Source organism: Bos taurus, chromosome 18 (genome assembly GCF_002263795.3).
Source record: "Bos taurus isolate L1 Dominette 01449 registration number 42190680 breed Hereford chromosome 18, ARS-UCD2.0, whole genome shotgun sequence".
Classification (NCBI taxonomy): Eukaryota; Metazoa; Chordata; class Mammalia; order Artiodactyla; family Bovidae; genus Bos; species Bos taurus.
In genome coordinates, this window is record NC_037345.1 from 2,804,960 (window position 1) to 2,822,470 (window position 17,511).

Here is a 17,511-nt window from a genome sequence, read left to right on the forward strand (position 1 = left end):
ACTTGTGTACTTTACTGTATGTTGTACCTAAATTAAAAAAAAAAAATAGAGAATGGATGGCTAGTCTCCTGCTACACTGTATGTCCATCTGCAATGCCTGGAAGTCAGTAGTTACCTTGTGACCATGGGGTAAGCTACCCAAATGGGACAATCCAATTTGCTGAAAATGGCAGGGCAGAAAACGTTTTATGATGTCACAGAATACTGAACCAACCTTGGAGACCCTCTTCTTGTGGACTATTGAAATGATACATTTTTATCACAAAGGGTTATCAGCTTTTAGCCATCACAGTGTGAAATTGTACAAAAACTTTTGATGGTAACATATAGCACAAAAGTGAAGTTAATAAGGCTCAAGTTCACATGTAAGTAGTGTTTAATCAGATCTTTGGACAGGAATTTTACCATAAACAAGTTGAACATAAAGGAAATACTTAAATAGATATGTTAAGTACTAAGCCTAAAAAAAAAAACCCATACTTAAGGTGGAAATCTTCATTACAAAAGCTTAAATTCATTGGCCACTGAAAAAGAAAAATCAGTTCAAGTGCACAGAGTTGAAAGTAATCTTTATTGATAAACATTTATACCAGAATTAGAAATTTCAGTAGAAAAATAAAATTTAAATAACTTTCTGTGGTACAAAGATTTGATCAGTTTGACTGCAGCATTTAGTGAAATAATCTAATACAAAAAGTTAAGCTGACTTTACCACAAGCAGGGTAACAATGCACAGAACAGAAACACATGTACACAGAACCTTCTGCGTGTGGACAGCACCAGGACCTCAACTTCAGGAGATGATCTCCTAGGGAAGGTTGGTGTGCACTGCAGTTGTATTAAGAACTTCATTCAAACCAGAGCAGCTTTTGGAATCAAAAGCTAACATACAATTTAAAGACTTAGGAAACCTAAGAGCTTAAAGATAACTACTTGCATGAACTTTATCTCCCTAGTTGAGACATTTCCTAGGTAATGTTCTAGATTAGTAAATAGTACAATGAGACACCTTTGTCTTGGAATATTCATTACTCATTTGTATTGGATTTAAGTTTACATGAAATGCTTTTCTCCTAAAACCTTTATCTCAAAGAATCCAGAAATCAGCTTTTCATGGTTGGGGGTTTCTCCTTCCCACTAAAAGAAAAGTGGATGCATAGCTGGGGCAGGGGTGGTTTCATGTGTCTCCAGGCAAGTCAGGAGTTGGCAAAACATCTCAGAAGCTTTATGTGAAAAAATAAAATGTTCAACACAAATGCCAGTACTTTTTCATCTGAGCAACCACCCCCAAATAATTGTGCATTTGAGGTGAGAAATTAAAAAGAAAAAGAAACCCTTAAGGACAATAAACATTCTTTATAATTCAAATAGTTTCTTCCTGAAAACATTTCAAGCCACAAAGCTCAAGTTATATAAAGTCTATATTCATTTATTCACAGAATGTTCACATACTGGGATGGATGAAACATTGAATAATCTGAAGATCCATTTTATATTTGAAGTTCTTAAAAACAGTGGATAATCAAACAAGAAACAGATGAAAACAAAGACAGCTTTCAAAATGCATTAGTTCTTGTGTTTTGGCTCTAGAAGTGAAGCAACCAAACATTTAAGCCATGGATCAATATGTTGAAAAATTAGTTTTGGGGGAGAGAAGCCCACTGACCACTAGCCCATACTCAATTTGTGAAACTCTATCCAAAGGAATGTTTTCAGTGAGAATGCTGAGACATCTTTCAATAGAGATGAAGGAAAACTTCTTAAGCTGAAGGGCTACGTTTCAAAATCCAACTATTGAATTGAAAAATGGAGTCTTGAGCTAAAGACATAAAAATTTGTTTGAAAGAAAGATTTGAGCATTGGAGAATAATCTTGTTGGGGAATTTGTAAGGATATTTGCCTGTGTACAACTCCTACAATTTTTCACCTCGTTAGAGTATATCTATTACTGTAATTTTGATAAGTAGTCTAATGGCCTATTAGTTAAAAGAAAATGTCCACTTACTTTTTGGGATCCTTTTTAATTTTTCTCTGTGACCATCTCCTGGCTATTTTTAATCAGAAGCCAGAGTGCATATTGCTTAAATCAAACAGCACTGCACATGACCTTATGGGCAGGTAGCTTCACACTCATAATGAAAACTTTCCTTTTAAAATGTCATATTTAATGACCAGAAACTATTTTGAAAACAGATAACAACAACTGTATTTCATACAAACCAGTTTATGCGGTTAAGGATAAAGTCAGATATTTAATTTTTGCAATCCTTTTTCTTTTGAAGGTCACAGTTTTTAGGCCTTTAGATGAAAAAGAAAGCTAGGCATTCGAAGCAAAATTAAAAGAGCTAAAATTGGGTTTAAAAAAAAAACTCTGATATTTAATTTTCTTTAAGGATATAGATTCTCTTGAAAGGAAATACAAAGGGCACAGTGGAAGGTATATTTGAAAATTAAACTTCAGGCACTTTCTGGGAGTCATACCCACCACTGTAAAATGGGCTGAAGACCCACCACTAGGTAACCACATTAAGACTAGGAAATCAATAACCCCTAATTCCAGTTAAAGCTGCACTTTTACAATTTTTTAAGAGCCATGAGCAAACCAAAGTCACTAAAAAAAAGGTAACAGAATGTTTAAAGTATCTTTCTGTGTGTATGTCTCAATGTCCAGTGAGTATCCTGATCAATATGGCTGAGAATTTTCCATTCAAACTATTTAATAGGGTGTGTTTCCAATTAAACTAAATAAAATCAATAGACTATAAAGTGATAGGAAAAGGTGATACAGGAGTTCTGTGGAAAAATTCTCAATTACCTAGCTTATTTTGAGAAAATGTACAAAACAGGAAATTCACACATCTTAAAATATATAAAATAATCAGAGGTCAAAATAGTTATTCATAAAATGTCACAGCATTCAGGAGTTAGCTTTTATTTATTTAAATAGTGGAACTGAAGCCACTACTTGAGTTATAGGTTTTGTGTGTGTTTTATTTCTCCAAATTTGTTCTCAACGTTATGCTCGACCAAAACCTACTTGGCACTTACTGTCATGAAGATGTGGCAAGGGTTTGCCAAATTTTAATCAAGATTTGATCAAATAAGATATCAGTACAGTTTACTGTGCTCAGAAGTAAACCAATATGTTCTACAGTTTCTCTGAAACACGCAAGGCTGCGTTTTTCTCACAGGACATTGTAAATTTCAGTGTGAAGGATGCCAACCCAGAAGCACTGCTGACTGGGCTTGGGTAAAGATGCACCTGTAAAACTGCCTGATTTGAATATGTAAAAACAGAAAGAAAAGAAACTTGATTTTTTTTTTTTGGTTGAGAACAATGAGTCCAAAAAGATCTTTAATTCCTGGAACTTCAAACTGAAGAAAGGACCGAAGTGTTGTTCTTCATACTGTTTGAAGAACTAAGAAAACGCTACATCCCATAATGTATTATTTTTGAGGATTCTATAAAACCGATTCACCATCATAGCACAAGGGCATGTGCTATAGAGTAGCTAAAATCCGTAAAAAGGAGACCACTACGACACAAAACGTCTGTCCAGTGCCCAAGGTAAGGGCTTCAAACGGAATCATTTCCTTTCCTGCTGCTCGATACACTCCAGCAATTGCTGCACCTGTTCAAAAATTCAAGTGTGTTAAAAAATTAGAGGGGGGTTAATATAATCAGAAAAATATAGCACTTAAAACTCTAAGTAGAAAAAACATAAAATAAATTAAAAAATAAAACTCTTAAGAATGATTTAAATTTTTTACATTAAAATTTACACATTATAGAAATGTTTTTGTTTTCCCTATTCTTTTTGCTAACTACTCTTGGTTTTAAGTATTCCTTATATGGTTTGCAAGTCACCAACAAATGTTTTTAGAAAAGGGACTCTTTCAAACTAAGTCTCCTAGATATATTGAATAAAATCACCTGCAAGTCATAACCAAAATCACAAAGACTGCAATATTCACATAACCCGATTACAAACTTAAAACATCTTATTCCCCAGGCACGTAACAGATACCTAACAAATTCCTGGCAATAAATGATAGAAAATCCTCTGCGTGAGGCTGAGCAAGGAATATTTCAGGAGCAGTCACAGGGAAACCCCACTCCCTCTTGTACTATACTCAGAGTTCCCTTCAAGAAATGGATGGAGGAAATGCCCTGAATGCCCAGATGGTCCACTGCTGTGGCCCGGGGTTCAATCCCTGGTTTGGGAACTAAGATATCACAAGCTGTGTGGCACAGCTTAAAAAAAAAGGCGGGGGGCGGGGAGGAAGAAAGGAAGCGAGTGGGACTCTAAGCCCATCAAGTTGCTATTCATTCAAAGGGCTTGAGGTGAGGGATACTCCGGGATTCCTTTCTATTTCCCATGTCATTCTGTTGGTCACTATAACTTCCTACATATTGAATAAACAGAACAAACAGGTATCTGTTTCTACTCAGGTACCCTGAATTGCTCACAGGGACTCAGCATTATACTAAGAAAAGTCAAGAATTCATTCATTTGAAAAGAAGAGATCCAAAGTTCCCAGATAATCTTCTCCTGACCCCAGCCCAAAATGCTCCAAACAGAATTCTCCTTGGTCAGAGAATACAGCTGGGGACACAAGACAGAAAGCACAAGCACGAAACAGATTTTGAATAATGCAGGACGATATATACTGTTTCGATCAAGTGTCGACACCTTGCCCATTGTGATATGATGGTATATTAACATATTTGAAGGAGAATAAAGAGCAGTGCTACTGGCAGTACATGCACACTGTGCTATTAATACTACCCTCTGAGAGGCATGTGTTCCTTTGGGCCTCTTTGTAATTTATCTCCAAAAAAAGTGGGTTGGATCAGAAGAAGCTTAAAGAACTTGAACTGGGCCCCAAAGTGGGATTTGGATGATGAAGGGAAGATAGTTAAAAGCAAACCAGAAGGAGCAGCAAAATGGGAAGGGAATAGATTGTATGCACTAGAGTCAAAGAAGGATACAATTACTACGTGTTAGATAGTCTCTGTTTTATATACACACATTATTTCATTTAGCCATCACACAGCATTGCTATTGTACCAATGAGAAATCTGAAACAGGTCCTGGGGGCTAATAATCCAGTTAGAAAACTAGAGCAGAGGCTCTCTAAACATAGCAGTAGGTGATACAGTTAAAAATATTGTTTAAGGCCAGTTATGGAAACTCCTTAATGCAGACAGGAGAAAATTAGCCTCCCCACCGCCTTATCACAAAGGTTTCACCATCTACAGAACACAGAGAAACTAGGCCACCTTGTCCCCAAAAAACCCCTGAAGTCAAAGAGACAGGGGAATTTCTGCTTGAAATTCAAAGTTTAAAATCACAGTGAAAAAAAAAAAGTTACATAAACCGAGAAAAAAGTCTGAAAGCATATAATGAAATGCAAACTGTGGTTACCACACAGGAATACAGTAATGGAGAATCTTTGTTTTTGCTTTCTTATAATTTTTAATTTATATAAAATATACATGCTATTTTTATTTTGTTATGAGCTTAAAAATATTCTCAGCCCTATGACATGAACAAAAGCTGCACCCCCACCCAAAAGATACCACACAGATAAAAATAATGTATAATTATGAATGTTGCTCAAACTCTTATTCAGAAAGTCCTAAGAGTTAAAAAAAAAAAAAAAAAAAAAACAGGCACTTTTCTAAACAAAATTCCCTCCATCCTTAAAATATCTACACCCGGATGAAGGGAAGTAATTGGTCAAGCAGATTGCAATGCCACAGATCAGTGAAGTGACAGCTGAGGAGAAAGGAGAGCAGTCGCTTCCAAAAAGCCAAATATCCTCTTGGTAGTGGTCAAGACCACAAGGTGTACCTCACAAAGCTTAACGTGGCCTCCCCAAAGCCACGAGACAGAATCTGACTCAGGAAGTCAAAGATGTCATCCAAGTAAGAGGGGACTGAGGCGAGAAGAGAACAGTATATAAAACACAGGGCCCGCGCACAAAGAGCGCGCTACTTCTTTATCCCACTCAGACACGTTTCTAAAACGGCTCCTAAAGTTAACTGACTATTCATATGAAATGTTTCGACTGTATTTTAAACGTCTAACATACTTGTCAAGATTCCAGCAGTAATTGGTCCCACGATGCCCATCAACAGGATGCTTACAGACATGAACCTACCATATTTGTGATGTCTGAGGGTGAAGAGGGCCAGTAATCCGGCAGGGACGTGAAAGAAGAGAGAAGACACCAGTGCCCACAGGAACACACCATACCACATCTCTGCAAGGGAGAGCAAAGAAAGGTTGGACGTCACCAGCTTCCCCAGGGCGGTCGTGACAAAGGCGCGGTCATTATACTCAATTTTAAATTATTTAAGTTATTTACGTTATTTCAATTTTAAAACAATTCTGTTGCAGTGGCGGTTCATCAGTCAAATATCCAAACACTGATGGTTTTGGAGGGATCACTAAACTATGGCCATCCCCTGTTTTTGTGCGGAAAGTCTTAGCGGGACACAGACATGCCTGTTCATTAAGTCTTGTCTATGGCTGCTTTCAAGCTCCCAGAGCAGGGCTGAAACAGTGACAGAGACCATAGGACCTGCAAAGCCTAAAATATTTATAATCTGGCCCTTTACAGAAAAGGTTGGCCGACTCCTGACAAGCTACCCCTATTCCCAAACACTGAAGAAAAAGTTCACCCAGATTTGGAAATTCACTTATGTGATTTCCCTTTCACAAGGACAAGTGTGAGCACCACTGACAGGGCGCCATGCGCAAATGCCTGACCTCTCTCCTCGGTGGCAGCTCCAGAGGCTAGTGCGCACACCACTCCCCGAGAGGTGCCACCCTCCCCATCCGCCCCTCCAGCCCGGGCCCTGCTGCACACTGGCATCGCCCACTGGGGCCTCCTTGGACACCATCCACTGCCAGCTCGTCCCCAACCCAGGAAACAGCGCCAGGCAGCTCCCTGCTAAGCAGCAACCCCATCTCTAATCCCTGAGTCCTCAGCAGCTCCTCCCCAAGCCACCTAAGAGACTCTGGCTGCTGTTACACCCCCGGTGTGCACAGAGCTCTGTGAGGACGTGGGAATGGCAGTGCCCGGGGGTGGACAAACAGGACACAAACCTGCCTCCAGGAGCTCAGGGACTCTGCTGCCCAGCTGACAGCCTTGCCATCACGCGGCTTCCGCTGGAGCCCCCCAGGTTTTAGAGACAAGCACTGCTCACCACAGCAACTCAAGGGCCCGCTAGAGTGCGGCTCCTCACTGGCTGCGGTGAACCATGTGGGCGGTGAACTGGGGTGAAGCCTTAATCTGCCAGAGACACAGGAAGTTGGTAACTTCAATAAAAGTGTGTCTGGACACTTGGGTGTGCTACCCAACTGCCATGGGATGAATCCATGTGCGGAAGCCCTAATCCGACAGGACCGTGGACTTACAAGAGGAAGACAGATTTCTCTCTCTCTGTGCCTCTCCTCTTTCTCTCCCCATCGAGTGAGGACATATCAAGAAGATGGCCCAAGAGGGCCCTCAGCCTGACCGTACCGGCACCCTCATCTTGCACTTCCAATCTCCACCTGTGTTGGTTAAGTCACTCGGTCCATGGTGCTTTGTTCCAGCAGCCCTGGCAGACACCAACACTCCCCTGTTCCCACTTCCCTGGAGCAAGGAGGCTTGCTGGGCTAGCAACTCACACCTCAACTTTTCTAAAAGCTGAAAGACCTGTGTGCAAACAGGATCTGGTGCAGCAAGTCGGCTCCTCCCTGAGTCTCTGAGGGGGAGAAGCAGTGTGCACCTTCCTACATACAGCCCTAAGTCACATCCATTTGCTCTCCCACTGCCTCCATACTTTATATAGCGTCACTTAAGTCACTCTAAGTAGGAAAGAAAGGCTTTATCATATTAGATGAACAGTACAATTTATAAAACGCTTTCAGAGGATAAAGTAGTACAGAACACTAATAGTTAAGGCAAACCTCAATCAATAAAACACTTTTAAAAAGCTAAGTGATATCCCGTTAATACTGCACCTTAATCTGCCATCTATTTAACAGCTATTTATTGATCACATAGTACTTTTCATTTCCCTGGCTCTATACACTGTCAAACATCTTTGTCTATCTATTTTACAGTATTTCCTTATGCACTGTTTCACATAAAGTGCATTATCTTCAACTTTGTTTACTTTGGCAGCTAAAGTCACATCATTTCCCCAAGGTGAAGAATAAGTCAGGTTAGTAACCTGAAATAAATGTTATAAGGGAAACCAGACTAAGCACTGGTGGCAGAAGAGGCCCCAAAGATGCCCACATCCTCAACCCAAAGCCTATGAAAATTCGACCTAACAAAAGGGGGTGTGCAGGTGTGATGAGATTAGACATCTTGCAATGCAGGGGGGGTAGTATCTTGGATTTTATAGGTGGGCCTACTGTAATCAAGGGTCCCTGGAAGAGAGTCACAGTCAAAGAGATCTGAAGATGCTGTGCTGCTGGCTTTAAAGATGGAGGAAGGTGCCAGAAGCCAAAGGACGTGGTGACCTCTAGCAGCTGAAGAAACGAAAACAAATTCTCCTTAGAGCCTCCAGAAGGAAGATGGCTCTGCTGACTCATTTGGACTTCTGACCTCCAAGACTAATAAATCTGTGTTGTTTTAAGCCACTAAATTTGTGGTGAGTTGTTTCAGTAGCCACAGCAAGCTAATACCAGTACTGAGAGTTCATTCATTCAGCAAATACTTACAGAGCCCATTCCATATGTCAGGCACGTCAATGAACAAGAACAGAAATTTTAAAAAGACAAAGATCCCTGCCCAGAGGGTGTCTGTATCTTTAAGCATATTCTTCAGTTTGAGTTAAACAGAAGGTCACATGGCGGACCTCTTGGGGGGAATTCTGTGCTCCCTGGCCCTCTAGCTGCCACAGTCGAGTCCCCTGTCTTCCGAGCAAGGGGTCAAGACCAAACTGGCCCCAATAAGCAGAAACAGGAGCACAGAACAAGTGGGCAGAGTTAGGCTTGGCGCCCAGCTGTCCTTTCAGCTTGCCCTGCTCTGCCTTACGTTCCAGGTCAAACAACTGTGCCTCTGTAGCCAGGGTTCACCACCCCAGTCCTGCAACTAACTCCGCGCTGGCCTGCCTAGATGCTAAGTGCCCACTGGCCTGCATCTGTCCACACTGCCCACTGTGAGACCCCTCTCTTACCCACCCCCACCTACCTGCCAGGGGATCCATCTGTTTCCTTGTGAAATACTAATACAAATATATCTGGTTTCTACTCCTGATGCCTAAAACCGTTTAAGATAATGGTGCTAGGAAAATCTTTTTTTCTAAGACTTAATCTATGACCCTGGTTCCTGAGGAAGAGCTCCTAAATTCCTTGGAATTTCCAGGAGTGTCTTTTGTTCTCATAAGGCAACTCTTGGTGGGCTCCTTGATGGGCGCTGGTCACCAGAAAGGCCAGGCCATGATTGTAAGCTTGGAACCTTCAGCCCTACTCTCCATTCTCAGGAGAGAGGAGGGGGCTAGAAGCAAGTTATTAATCGGTCATGCCTAAGTGATGAAGCCTCCATAGATATTTCAACAGTACGGAGGGCAGAGAGTTTCTGGGCTGGTGAAGACACCTATGTGCTGGGAGGGTGACCCACCCCAGCTGCACAGGAACAGAAGCTCCTGTGCTCAGGGACCCTTCCAGCCTTCACCCTGCTTATCTCTTCATGTGGTGTTCATTTCCATCCTTTACATCTTTGGGAACATACCAGTCACCTGGTAAGTAAACTGTTTTCCTGAGTTCTGTAAGCTGCTCTAGCATTTTCACTTGAACAAGAAGGATGACATGGAAACCTTAGCTGGTCAGAGCACATGCGAAAACCTAGCCTTTGACTGGCATCTGAAGTAGGGGTTGGGGCAGTCTTGTGCAACTGGGCCTTTCACCTGTGGGACTGAAGCCAGCTCCAAGCAGACAGTGTCAGAACTGAACCGAGTTGCAGGACACCAACTGGTGTCCAAAACTGCTCAGTGCATAGAGAAATGATATCTGGTACCAGAAGTGCTGTGAGCACAGTGGCAGTGCGAGAGTAAAGGGAAACTGAGTTTTTTCGAGGTATTCTTCCTCTCCTAACAAGGAGGACTGGCCCACCAGGACTATCAACCATAGCCTGCCACCTCTCTCCCGAGGCCACTGCCTAACTGCCCACTTATCCCTGGTTCCTGAATGGGCCCTTCTGGCCTGCCTCAACCTTAACGGTCTCTTGGCCCTAGCCCCGGCTAGCTCTTATCTGCCCTGATCTGGCCTTTCATCTATTCTCCACACAAAACCAGAAAGTCAGTGGTAATGGGGACAAGGTTTCTTGTTGGAGTGATGACAGTATTCTCAAGTTGTTTTTTGTGGTGATTGCAAACTCGGCAAAAAAATCATTAAATTGTATACATGAAAAAAAAAAGTGAATCAGATCATCTTTCCTCTGCTCAAAACCCCTCGAACACAGCTTTGGGGGATCTGACCTCACCCCCTGCCCCCGTGCCCACGCCGCCCCTCCTACCGCACTGGCCTCCTTCACGTCACTGCAGTGAGCTCCCGTCCCAGGGCCTCTGCACCTGCTGCCCCTGGCCCAGAATGCCCGTCTCCGGACAGCTGCGTGGCGGCTGCTCATTCCCTTTCAGATTTCACCTCCAATGGCATCATCTTAGAGGGCTTCCTCGTGACCTTATGTAAAACAAGCATTCCGCTCGACACATAAGACCTGCCACTTACTATCCCCCTACCCAATCTTACACTCACACTGTCTGTTCCATTTCATATTTTTATTTATTTTGCCATATTGCAAGGTATGTATGATCTCAGTTCCCTGACCAAAGGACTGAACCTGAGCCCCCTGCACTGGAAGTGCTGGACTGCCAGGGAAGCCCCTCCTTTCCGTACTTTTAAATTTTGTTTCCTCTTTCCCCTTTAGAATGAAAGTTCTTTTGTTTTGTTCACTAACACACCTTTTCTTGGTGCCTAGAAAACAAGAGACACACAATAGACACCGAGTAAATCTGCAGACCGAATGAGTAAATGACTGATCCAAGTGTGATGTATTCTTGATCCCAGCAATGGCACAACTAAAACATTAGTGGGTTTTAGTTTATCAGACGGCACACTCTGGGGAACCCCTGGGGCTCCAGCAGCTAGGACTCTATGCTCTCACTACTGAGGGTCCAGGTTCGATCCCCGAGTCTGAGAACTAAATTCCCACAAGCCATGCGGCGTGGCCAAAAACAAAAGAGAGAGGGGGGAAGATATACTTTGATATTGAAAGTATTAATGAGATTCATCCCTTTAGAAAGTGAATTTTATTCCTGATACAAGAGGGGAGAATAATTTGCCTTTCTCAGCATTCAGATTTGTTAAAAATGACCACCAAAGAAATCTGAACTACTTGGAATAAGAAGGGTTAGGCAGAAAACTACTACTACTACTACTACTACTACTACTAAGTCACTTCAGTCCGACTCTGTGCGACCCCAGAGATGGCAGCCCACCAGGCTCTCCCGTCCCTGGGATTCTCCAGGCAAGAACACTGGAGTGGGTTGCCATTTCCTTCTCCAATGCATGAAAGTGAAAGGTGAAAGTGAAGTCGCTGTCGTATTGGACTCTTAGCGACCCCATGGACTGCAGCCTATCAGGCTCCTCCATCCATGGGATTTTCCAGGCAAAAGTACTGGAGTGGGGTGCCATAGGTCTAAATTGCAAATGCAGGTTTAAAAAAATCAATTCAAAGCTTCCGGACAGTGATAAACCACAGAGTATTTCAGAGCAATGACTTTGCCATATTGAGTTGGCATAAAAAGCAAGTAACCTTTTCTGTGGGGCCAAAATAGAAACAATTCCAGAATCAGGACAATGAATGAGATTCACTGTCAGCAGGTTTTGGTGCCTCAGGAAGGATTACATTTCATGTACCTATTGAATCCATCATTCCAGCTGAAGAAGAGACACAACAGGGAGGCTATATGTTTACCCCGTGTGTTTACTCATCACATTCCAATCAGCTTGTGTCCATGGGCTGTATCTCATGCATGTTTATAACTCCAGCATAACTCCAGCCCAGAGCCTGCACTTGATCACTAAATACATCCTGAATGAATGATCCATGGTGATCACTACCCCCAAGTTATATATCCACTGAAGTACCAATAAACTCAAGTACAGACTGCAGTTTAATATTTCAGAACAACTCCTGACAGGAAAACAATATGCTTAGCTACTGATTCTTTACTATAACATAGTAGAACTATCCTCCCAAATCCACTTACCTCAATCTTTTTTTTAAAAGAGGAGGCAACTAAAAGCCAGAGAAACTGAACAAAATGTTCAGTTTCAAAATATCACCTCACATATGACTTATTGATTATGGTAACCTTATGGTGGAGAGATCTGATAAACACCATTTCACCAAATGATTAAACTTAGTGTTATCAATAAAGGGACAAACTGACATTAAATGTCTCCTAATGTGGTGCTCTGGGAAGTGTACATCACCTATGTAGGTAGCATCCTGATCAAAAATGTTTAATCTGAATCTAACCATGAAGAAATAATCAGATAACTCAGACTATGGGACAGTCTAGGAACAGTTAGCCTGGTTTTCAAAAATGTCAGTCTCAAGAAACTGAAACAAAGATGGAGGAACTATTCTGGATTCAACAAGACTGAAAAGACAACTATATGCAATGTGTAACCCTTGATTAGATCCTGGAATTTTTAAAGAAAGGTATAAATGGCATTATTCAAACAACTGAGTATCTTTCAATAAGGCCTATATATTAGATAATATTCTACCGATGTTAAATGTGTTAACACATTCCAGTGCAATATGTTTTTCTAGGCTGTGGCAGAAAATGTCCTCATTTTAAATGATACATGCTATAAAGCGTTAGCTGTCAAGTGCCATTATTTGTGTAACCCCCTTTCTCTTTTCTGCAGAAACTAAACATATTATGCACGTGCATATATGTATTTAGACAGGAAGCAAAAGAATCGAAATATTAATAATGAACCTAAGTAAAGGGTATATAGGTATCTGTTACACTATCATTTCAATTTTTCAGTAGGTTTAAACTTTTTCCAAATAAAGAGCTGCGAGAAAAGTAATAGACCAATCCGGTCCAGTACAGCCTTCAGACTGCATGAACATTTCATTTTTTGGACATGGTCTCCAGAATGCCAATATATTTCTGTTGTCATTGTCAAATGTGATCTTAGTATCTTTTGATACCTTTTGCCAGATTATCATTATAGGCATGATTTCAAGCTAACACCTGCATCTGTTTCAACGTGTTTTTTATCTTATTAACTACTTCACAGACCTGTTGGGGAAAATACTAGAAAAGTAATACACTGCAAGTCCCTGGTGTCCGCTGAATGGCGCCTGGCGGTCGCTGCCCAGCGGATGAGAAATCACAGGTGCCTTGTTTACCAGTTTTAACTGTAGTCAGTAATCCAACCTTCCTTCCTTTGCAGGTCTCAGGCCGGTTCTTGCATTGTTTACTGAGTGAAAGTATCTGTCAGCTTTGCTGGAGGGCCCAACCTCACCCTTCAAACACCCCTGATCTCAGTCTTCTTGCCTTTAAAAGGGCCAACACATAACACTACTCTCCCCTCCAAGGCTTTATTTTCAGTCTTTGCAGGTATTTTCTCCTCCTCTCAGTTTTCCGAGCCCGATAGCTTTCTATCTCGATTTCTAAGTTTGAAAACCTCTGCTCTCAAGCCCAGCCGGGATAAGTGGCATAAGAATCAGAAAGGCGCCGTGTCGACGTTCTCGAACAGGAGTGGGAGACGAGGCAACAGGTCTCCAGAAAGGGATTCCTAGAAAGAGAGACTGGCGGAGGGGGTGGATCTGGACGTGGGTAGCAGCGATCGGCAGACAGCCTCCCGGTGCAGAGGCTGGGCTACCTACCCTACGCACAGCGGGTGCCTGAGTTCTGACCGATGGCCCTCAGACCGGCCGGGACGACGCACCGTCCGAGGCACGAAAGCCCAGAGGCCGGGGCGAACGAAAGCGGCTGGGGTTGCCCAGTGCCCCCGCCCGCCAAAAGGAGGCGAGGACCGCCTCCCGTGCCCCAGACGAGGAGGGGCGGCCGCCACCAGGGCGCTGCCGAGTTCCCTCCTGAAGCAGGGGCGTTTGGGAACTCCAGAGAGCAGGACGACTTCGGGCGGGGGCCGAGTTCCCCTCACCGACGGGGCCCACCGCGGGATCGGGGTGGCCCGCCCGAGGGGCCCGCGGCGAAGCGGCGAGGGGAGGCGCAAGGGCTGCCGTCCCCAGCTCTCGGCCGACGGAGAGCCGACCCCCGCGGGGCCGCCGGTACCTGGGAAGGAGCAGAGCGATGTGGAGTTGGGGCACAGCGTCCCGTTGCCCACCCGCGGCACCAGCTTCAGGCTGAGGATCTGCTGCAGGAGCCCGGCCGACGCCCCGCTGCCGCCGCTCCCCTCGCGTTCCATCCCGCCGCCATTCACCGCAGAGGGCTGAGGGAGAGCGCCCGAGGGGCCGCTGAGGGAAGAGCGCCCGAGATGCTGCCGCAGCGCGAGCTCGCGTACGGCCTGCTCCGCTCCCCACACCTCCGCAGCCACAGCGTCACCTTCGGCCGGGGCCCTCTTCCTCCTACCCCAACGGCCCTGCCAAGTGACGGCTCCTTTCTCCAATTACAGGGCGCCGCCGACGGCAGGGGCGGGGCGAGGGGCGTTCCCGCCCCTGACGTTGCGTACGGCTCTCGGAGACCTGGCCCCCTACGGGCTACGCCCCCTACTGGAGAAGTCGCTCCTGCTCCGGTGGGGCGCGCTCGGCTCTGTCCTTCTCTGCAACGCCACCTAGAAGAAAGGAGTGGAATTACATATAGATAGAGAGGGAGAGGGGCTTTCCAGGAGGCGCGAGTGGCCAAGATTCTGCCTGCAATGAGGGAGACACAGGTTCGATCTCTGGGTCGGGAAGATCCGCTGGCGGAGGGCATGGCAGCCCACTCCAATATTCTTGCCGGGAGAATCCATTGGACACAGGAGCCTGGCGGGGTGGCGGGCTATACAGTCCATGGGGTAGCAAAGCGACTGAAGGGACGAAGCATACCACGCACAGAGGAAGGGAGGGAGGGAGGTAGATAGATGGATGATAGATTATGGTTAGATAGACAGGTAGATACACATAGAGGTAGCTAGGTGGATAGAAAGATAAATACCTACATACATATGCATCTGGCAATGAGAATCAGACGGTTCAGCAACCAGGTGAAAGAAGCTGGAAGACGATGCAGCGATACCTTAAATATTTGGAAGGAAAACGATTTTGAGAGAAAGCTTCACCTGAAACTAAAAAGGATTGTGTACAACGTAAGGAATATGTCAATAATCTTGTAATGACCGGGAACAGGCGGTTACTAGACTTCCTATAGTGGCCATTTCATGATGTATACAAATGTCATATCACTGTGAGGGTGTGTGTTAGTCCCTCAGTCGTGCCTGACTCTTTGTGACCCCATGGACTATAGCCCACCAGGCTTCTCTGTCCATGGGATTCTCCAGGCAAGAATACTGGAGTCGATTACCATTCCCTTCACCAGAGGAACTTCCCAACCCAGGGATCAAACCCTGGTCTCCTGCGTTGCAGGCAGGTTCTTTATCCTTTGAGCTACAGGGAAGTCCCTATGTTGTACACCTGAAACTCACACAATAGTGTTGGTCAACTATATTTCAATAAAAGAACTGAAAAGCAGTACAAACTCCAGGAAAAACACAAACCTACAAAAATTATGAAGCAAATATAAAGCAAACAAAACTTGGTGTGTGTGTATTTTTTAGACACCCACCACCTCCTTGTTTCCCTTATAGTGAGATGAAGAACTATAAAACTTTCAGAAGACAGCGTTGGATATCTTTGTCTCATGATAGTGAAGGGGTTCTTCGACATAAAGAGCAAAGACCATAAAGGAAAGGGTGTGTAAATTTAATTAAGACCTTGTGTTATTCAAGAGTTCATTAAAAAGCATTGAATACATTATGTTTTCCTTTTAATTCAAAGACATGCAGTTCAGTCACTCAGTCGTGTCTGACTCTTTGCGACCCCATGAACCCCAGCATGCCAGACCTCCCCGTCCATCACCAACTCCCGGAGTCCACCCAAAGCCATGTCCATTGAGTCGGTGATGCCATCCGACCATCTCATCCTCTGTCGTCCCCTTCTCCTCCTGCCCCCAATCCCTCACAGCATCAGGGTCTTTTCAAATGAGTCAGCTCTTTACATCAGGTGGCCAAAGTATTGTAGTTTCAACATCAGTCCTTCCAATGAACACCCAGGACTGATCTCTTTTAGGATGGACTGGTTGGATCTCCTTGCAGTCCAAGGGACTCTCAAGAGTTTTCTCCAACACCACAGTTGAAAAGCATCAATTCTTTGGCGCTCAGCCTTCTTTATAGTCCAACTCTCACATCCATACATGACCACTGGAAAAACCATAGCCTTGACTAGACGGACCTTTGTTGGCAAAGTAATGTCTCTGCTTTTGAATATGCTATCTAGGTTGGTCATAACTTTCCTTCCAAGGAGTAAGCATCTTTTAATTTCATGGCTGCAATCACCATCTGCAGTGATTTTGGAGCCCAGAAAAATAAAATCAGCCACTGTGTAAAGGACATTAGCAACATTGTTAGAGTTCCCTCTTGAAAGCCTTGGTTTTTGAAGCTTTCTGATACCAATTCTCTAACACTACAACTGGGATTTTGCCTCAACCAAGAGACTTTTCTAAAACAAAAACAGTAAGCATTTTTTAAAGTCATAAAATATTTAACAATGCTGTATTTTGGTACATTTCCCAGACTAGCAGAGTGTAAAAGAAGTGGAAGAAACCAATATTTTAAGATTATATAACAATCAATGATGTATCATATCAGGAAACATTATTTTGTATTTAGAATTCTATCCTCAGTCAGATTGTGAATTTAGAAATTTTTAAAAAGCCATTTAGACTTGCAGAACTCAGAAAATGTATCTTTTACATGACCTTTCTAAGGGAAGCTGAGTATGTACTCCAATGAAGTTAAAGAGTGATGACTAAGAGAAAGTTCAATGAAGTTAAAGAGTGATGACTAAGAGAAAGATGGGCCAAAAAAAAAAAAAAGTGGATTTAACCAGGAGTCTTAGATTGACTTCTGTGCAACAGTACTAGCAGCCATTTAACCAGATAGGAACAGAAGGAAGAATATCCTCAGGAAAAATAATGAAATAGATTTCAGCAATAGACAAACTGGTTAAGAATCTCACAATTTTAAGAATATGGTGAAGAAGGTACCGTTTCTTCTCTCAGTGGAAGAAAAAAAAAACCTGAAGAACAATACAACTTCGGGAAAAACACAAACTTAAAAGAAAATTATGAAGCATATATAAAGCAAACAAAAACTTGGTGTGTGTGTGTGTATTTTTTAGCCACCCACCACCTCTGTTTCACTTACAGTGAGATGAAGAATTATAAAACTTTCAGAAGACAATGTCGAATATTTTTAT

The 17,511-nt window shown here is 43.3% G+C and overlaps 1 protein-coding gene across 2 annotated transcripts; it reads right to left on the reverse strand.

The window, feature by feature from the left end:
* Positions 1 to 552: 552 nt before the first annotated feature.
* TMEM170A (transmembrane protein 170A) lies at positions 553 to 14,648 on the reverse strand. 2 transcript variants are annotated; one of them, XM_005218378.5, is made up of 3 exons: positions 14,333 to 14,648; positions 6,100 to 6,270; positions 553 to 3,632 (listed from the first exon to the last, which is right to left on the reverse strand). In XM_005218378.5, the coding sequence occupies exons 1-3, from the start codon at positions 14,463 to 14,465 to the stop codon at positions 3,502 to 3,504; spliced, it is 435 nt and encodes a 144-aa protein (XP_005218435.1). In that variant the 5' UTR covers positions 14,466 to 14,648; the 3' UTR covers positions 553 to 3,501.
* Between the last annotated feature and the right edge of the window lie 2,863 nt (positions 14,649 to 17,511).

Bases quoted from the DNA above. Each gene is read 5' to 3' on its own strand.
- TMEM170A (XM_005218378.5), bottom strand. From the start codon at position 14,465: ATGGAACGCGAGGGGAGCGGCGGCAGCGGGGCGTCGGCCGGGCTCCTG. The intron at 6,271-14,332 runs GTACCGGCGGCC...TCTCCCTTGCAG, and splicing joins ATCGCTCTGCTCCTTCCCAG to AGATGTGGTATGGTGTGTTC. The intron at 3,633-6,099 runs GTATGTTAGACG...ATTTTTGAACAG, and splicing joins TACTGCTGGAATCTTGACAA to GTGCAGCAATTGCTGGAGTG.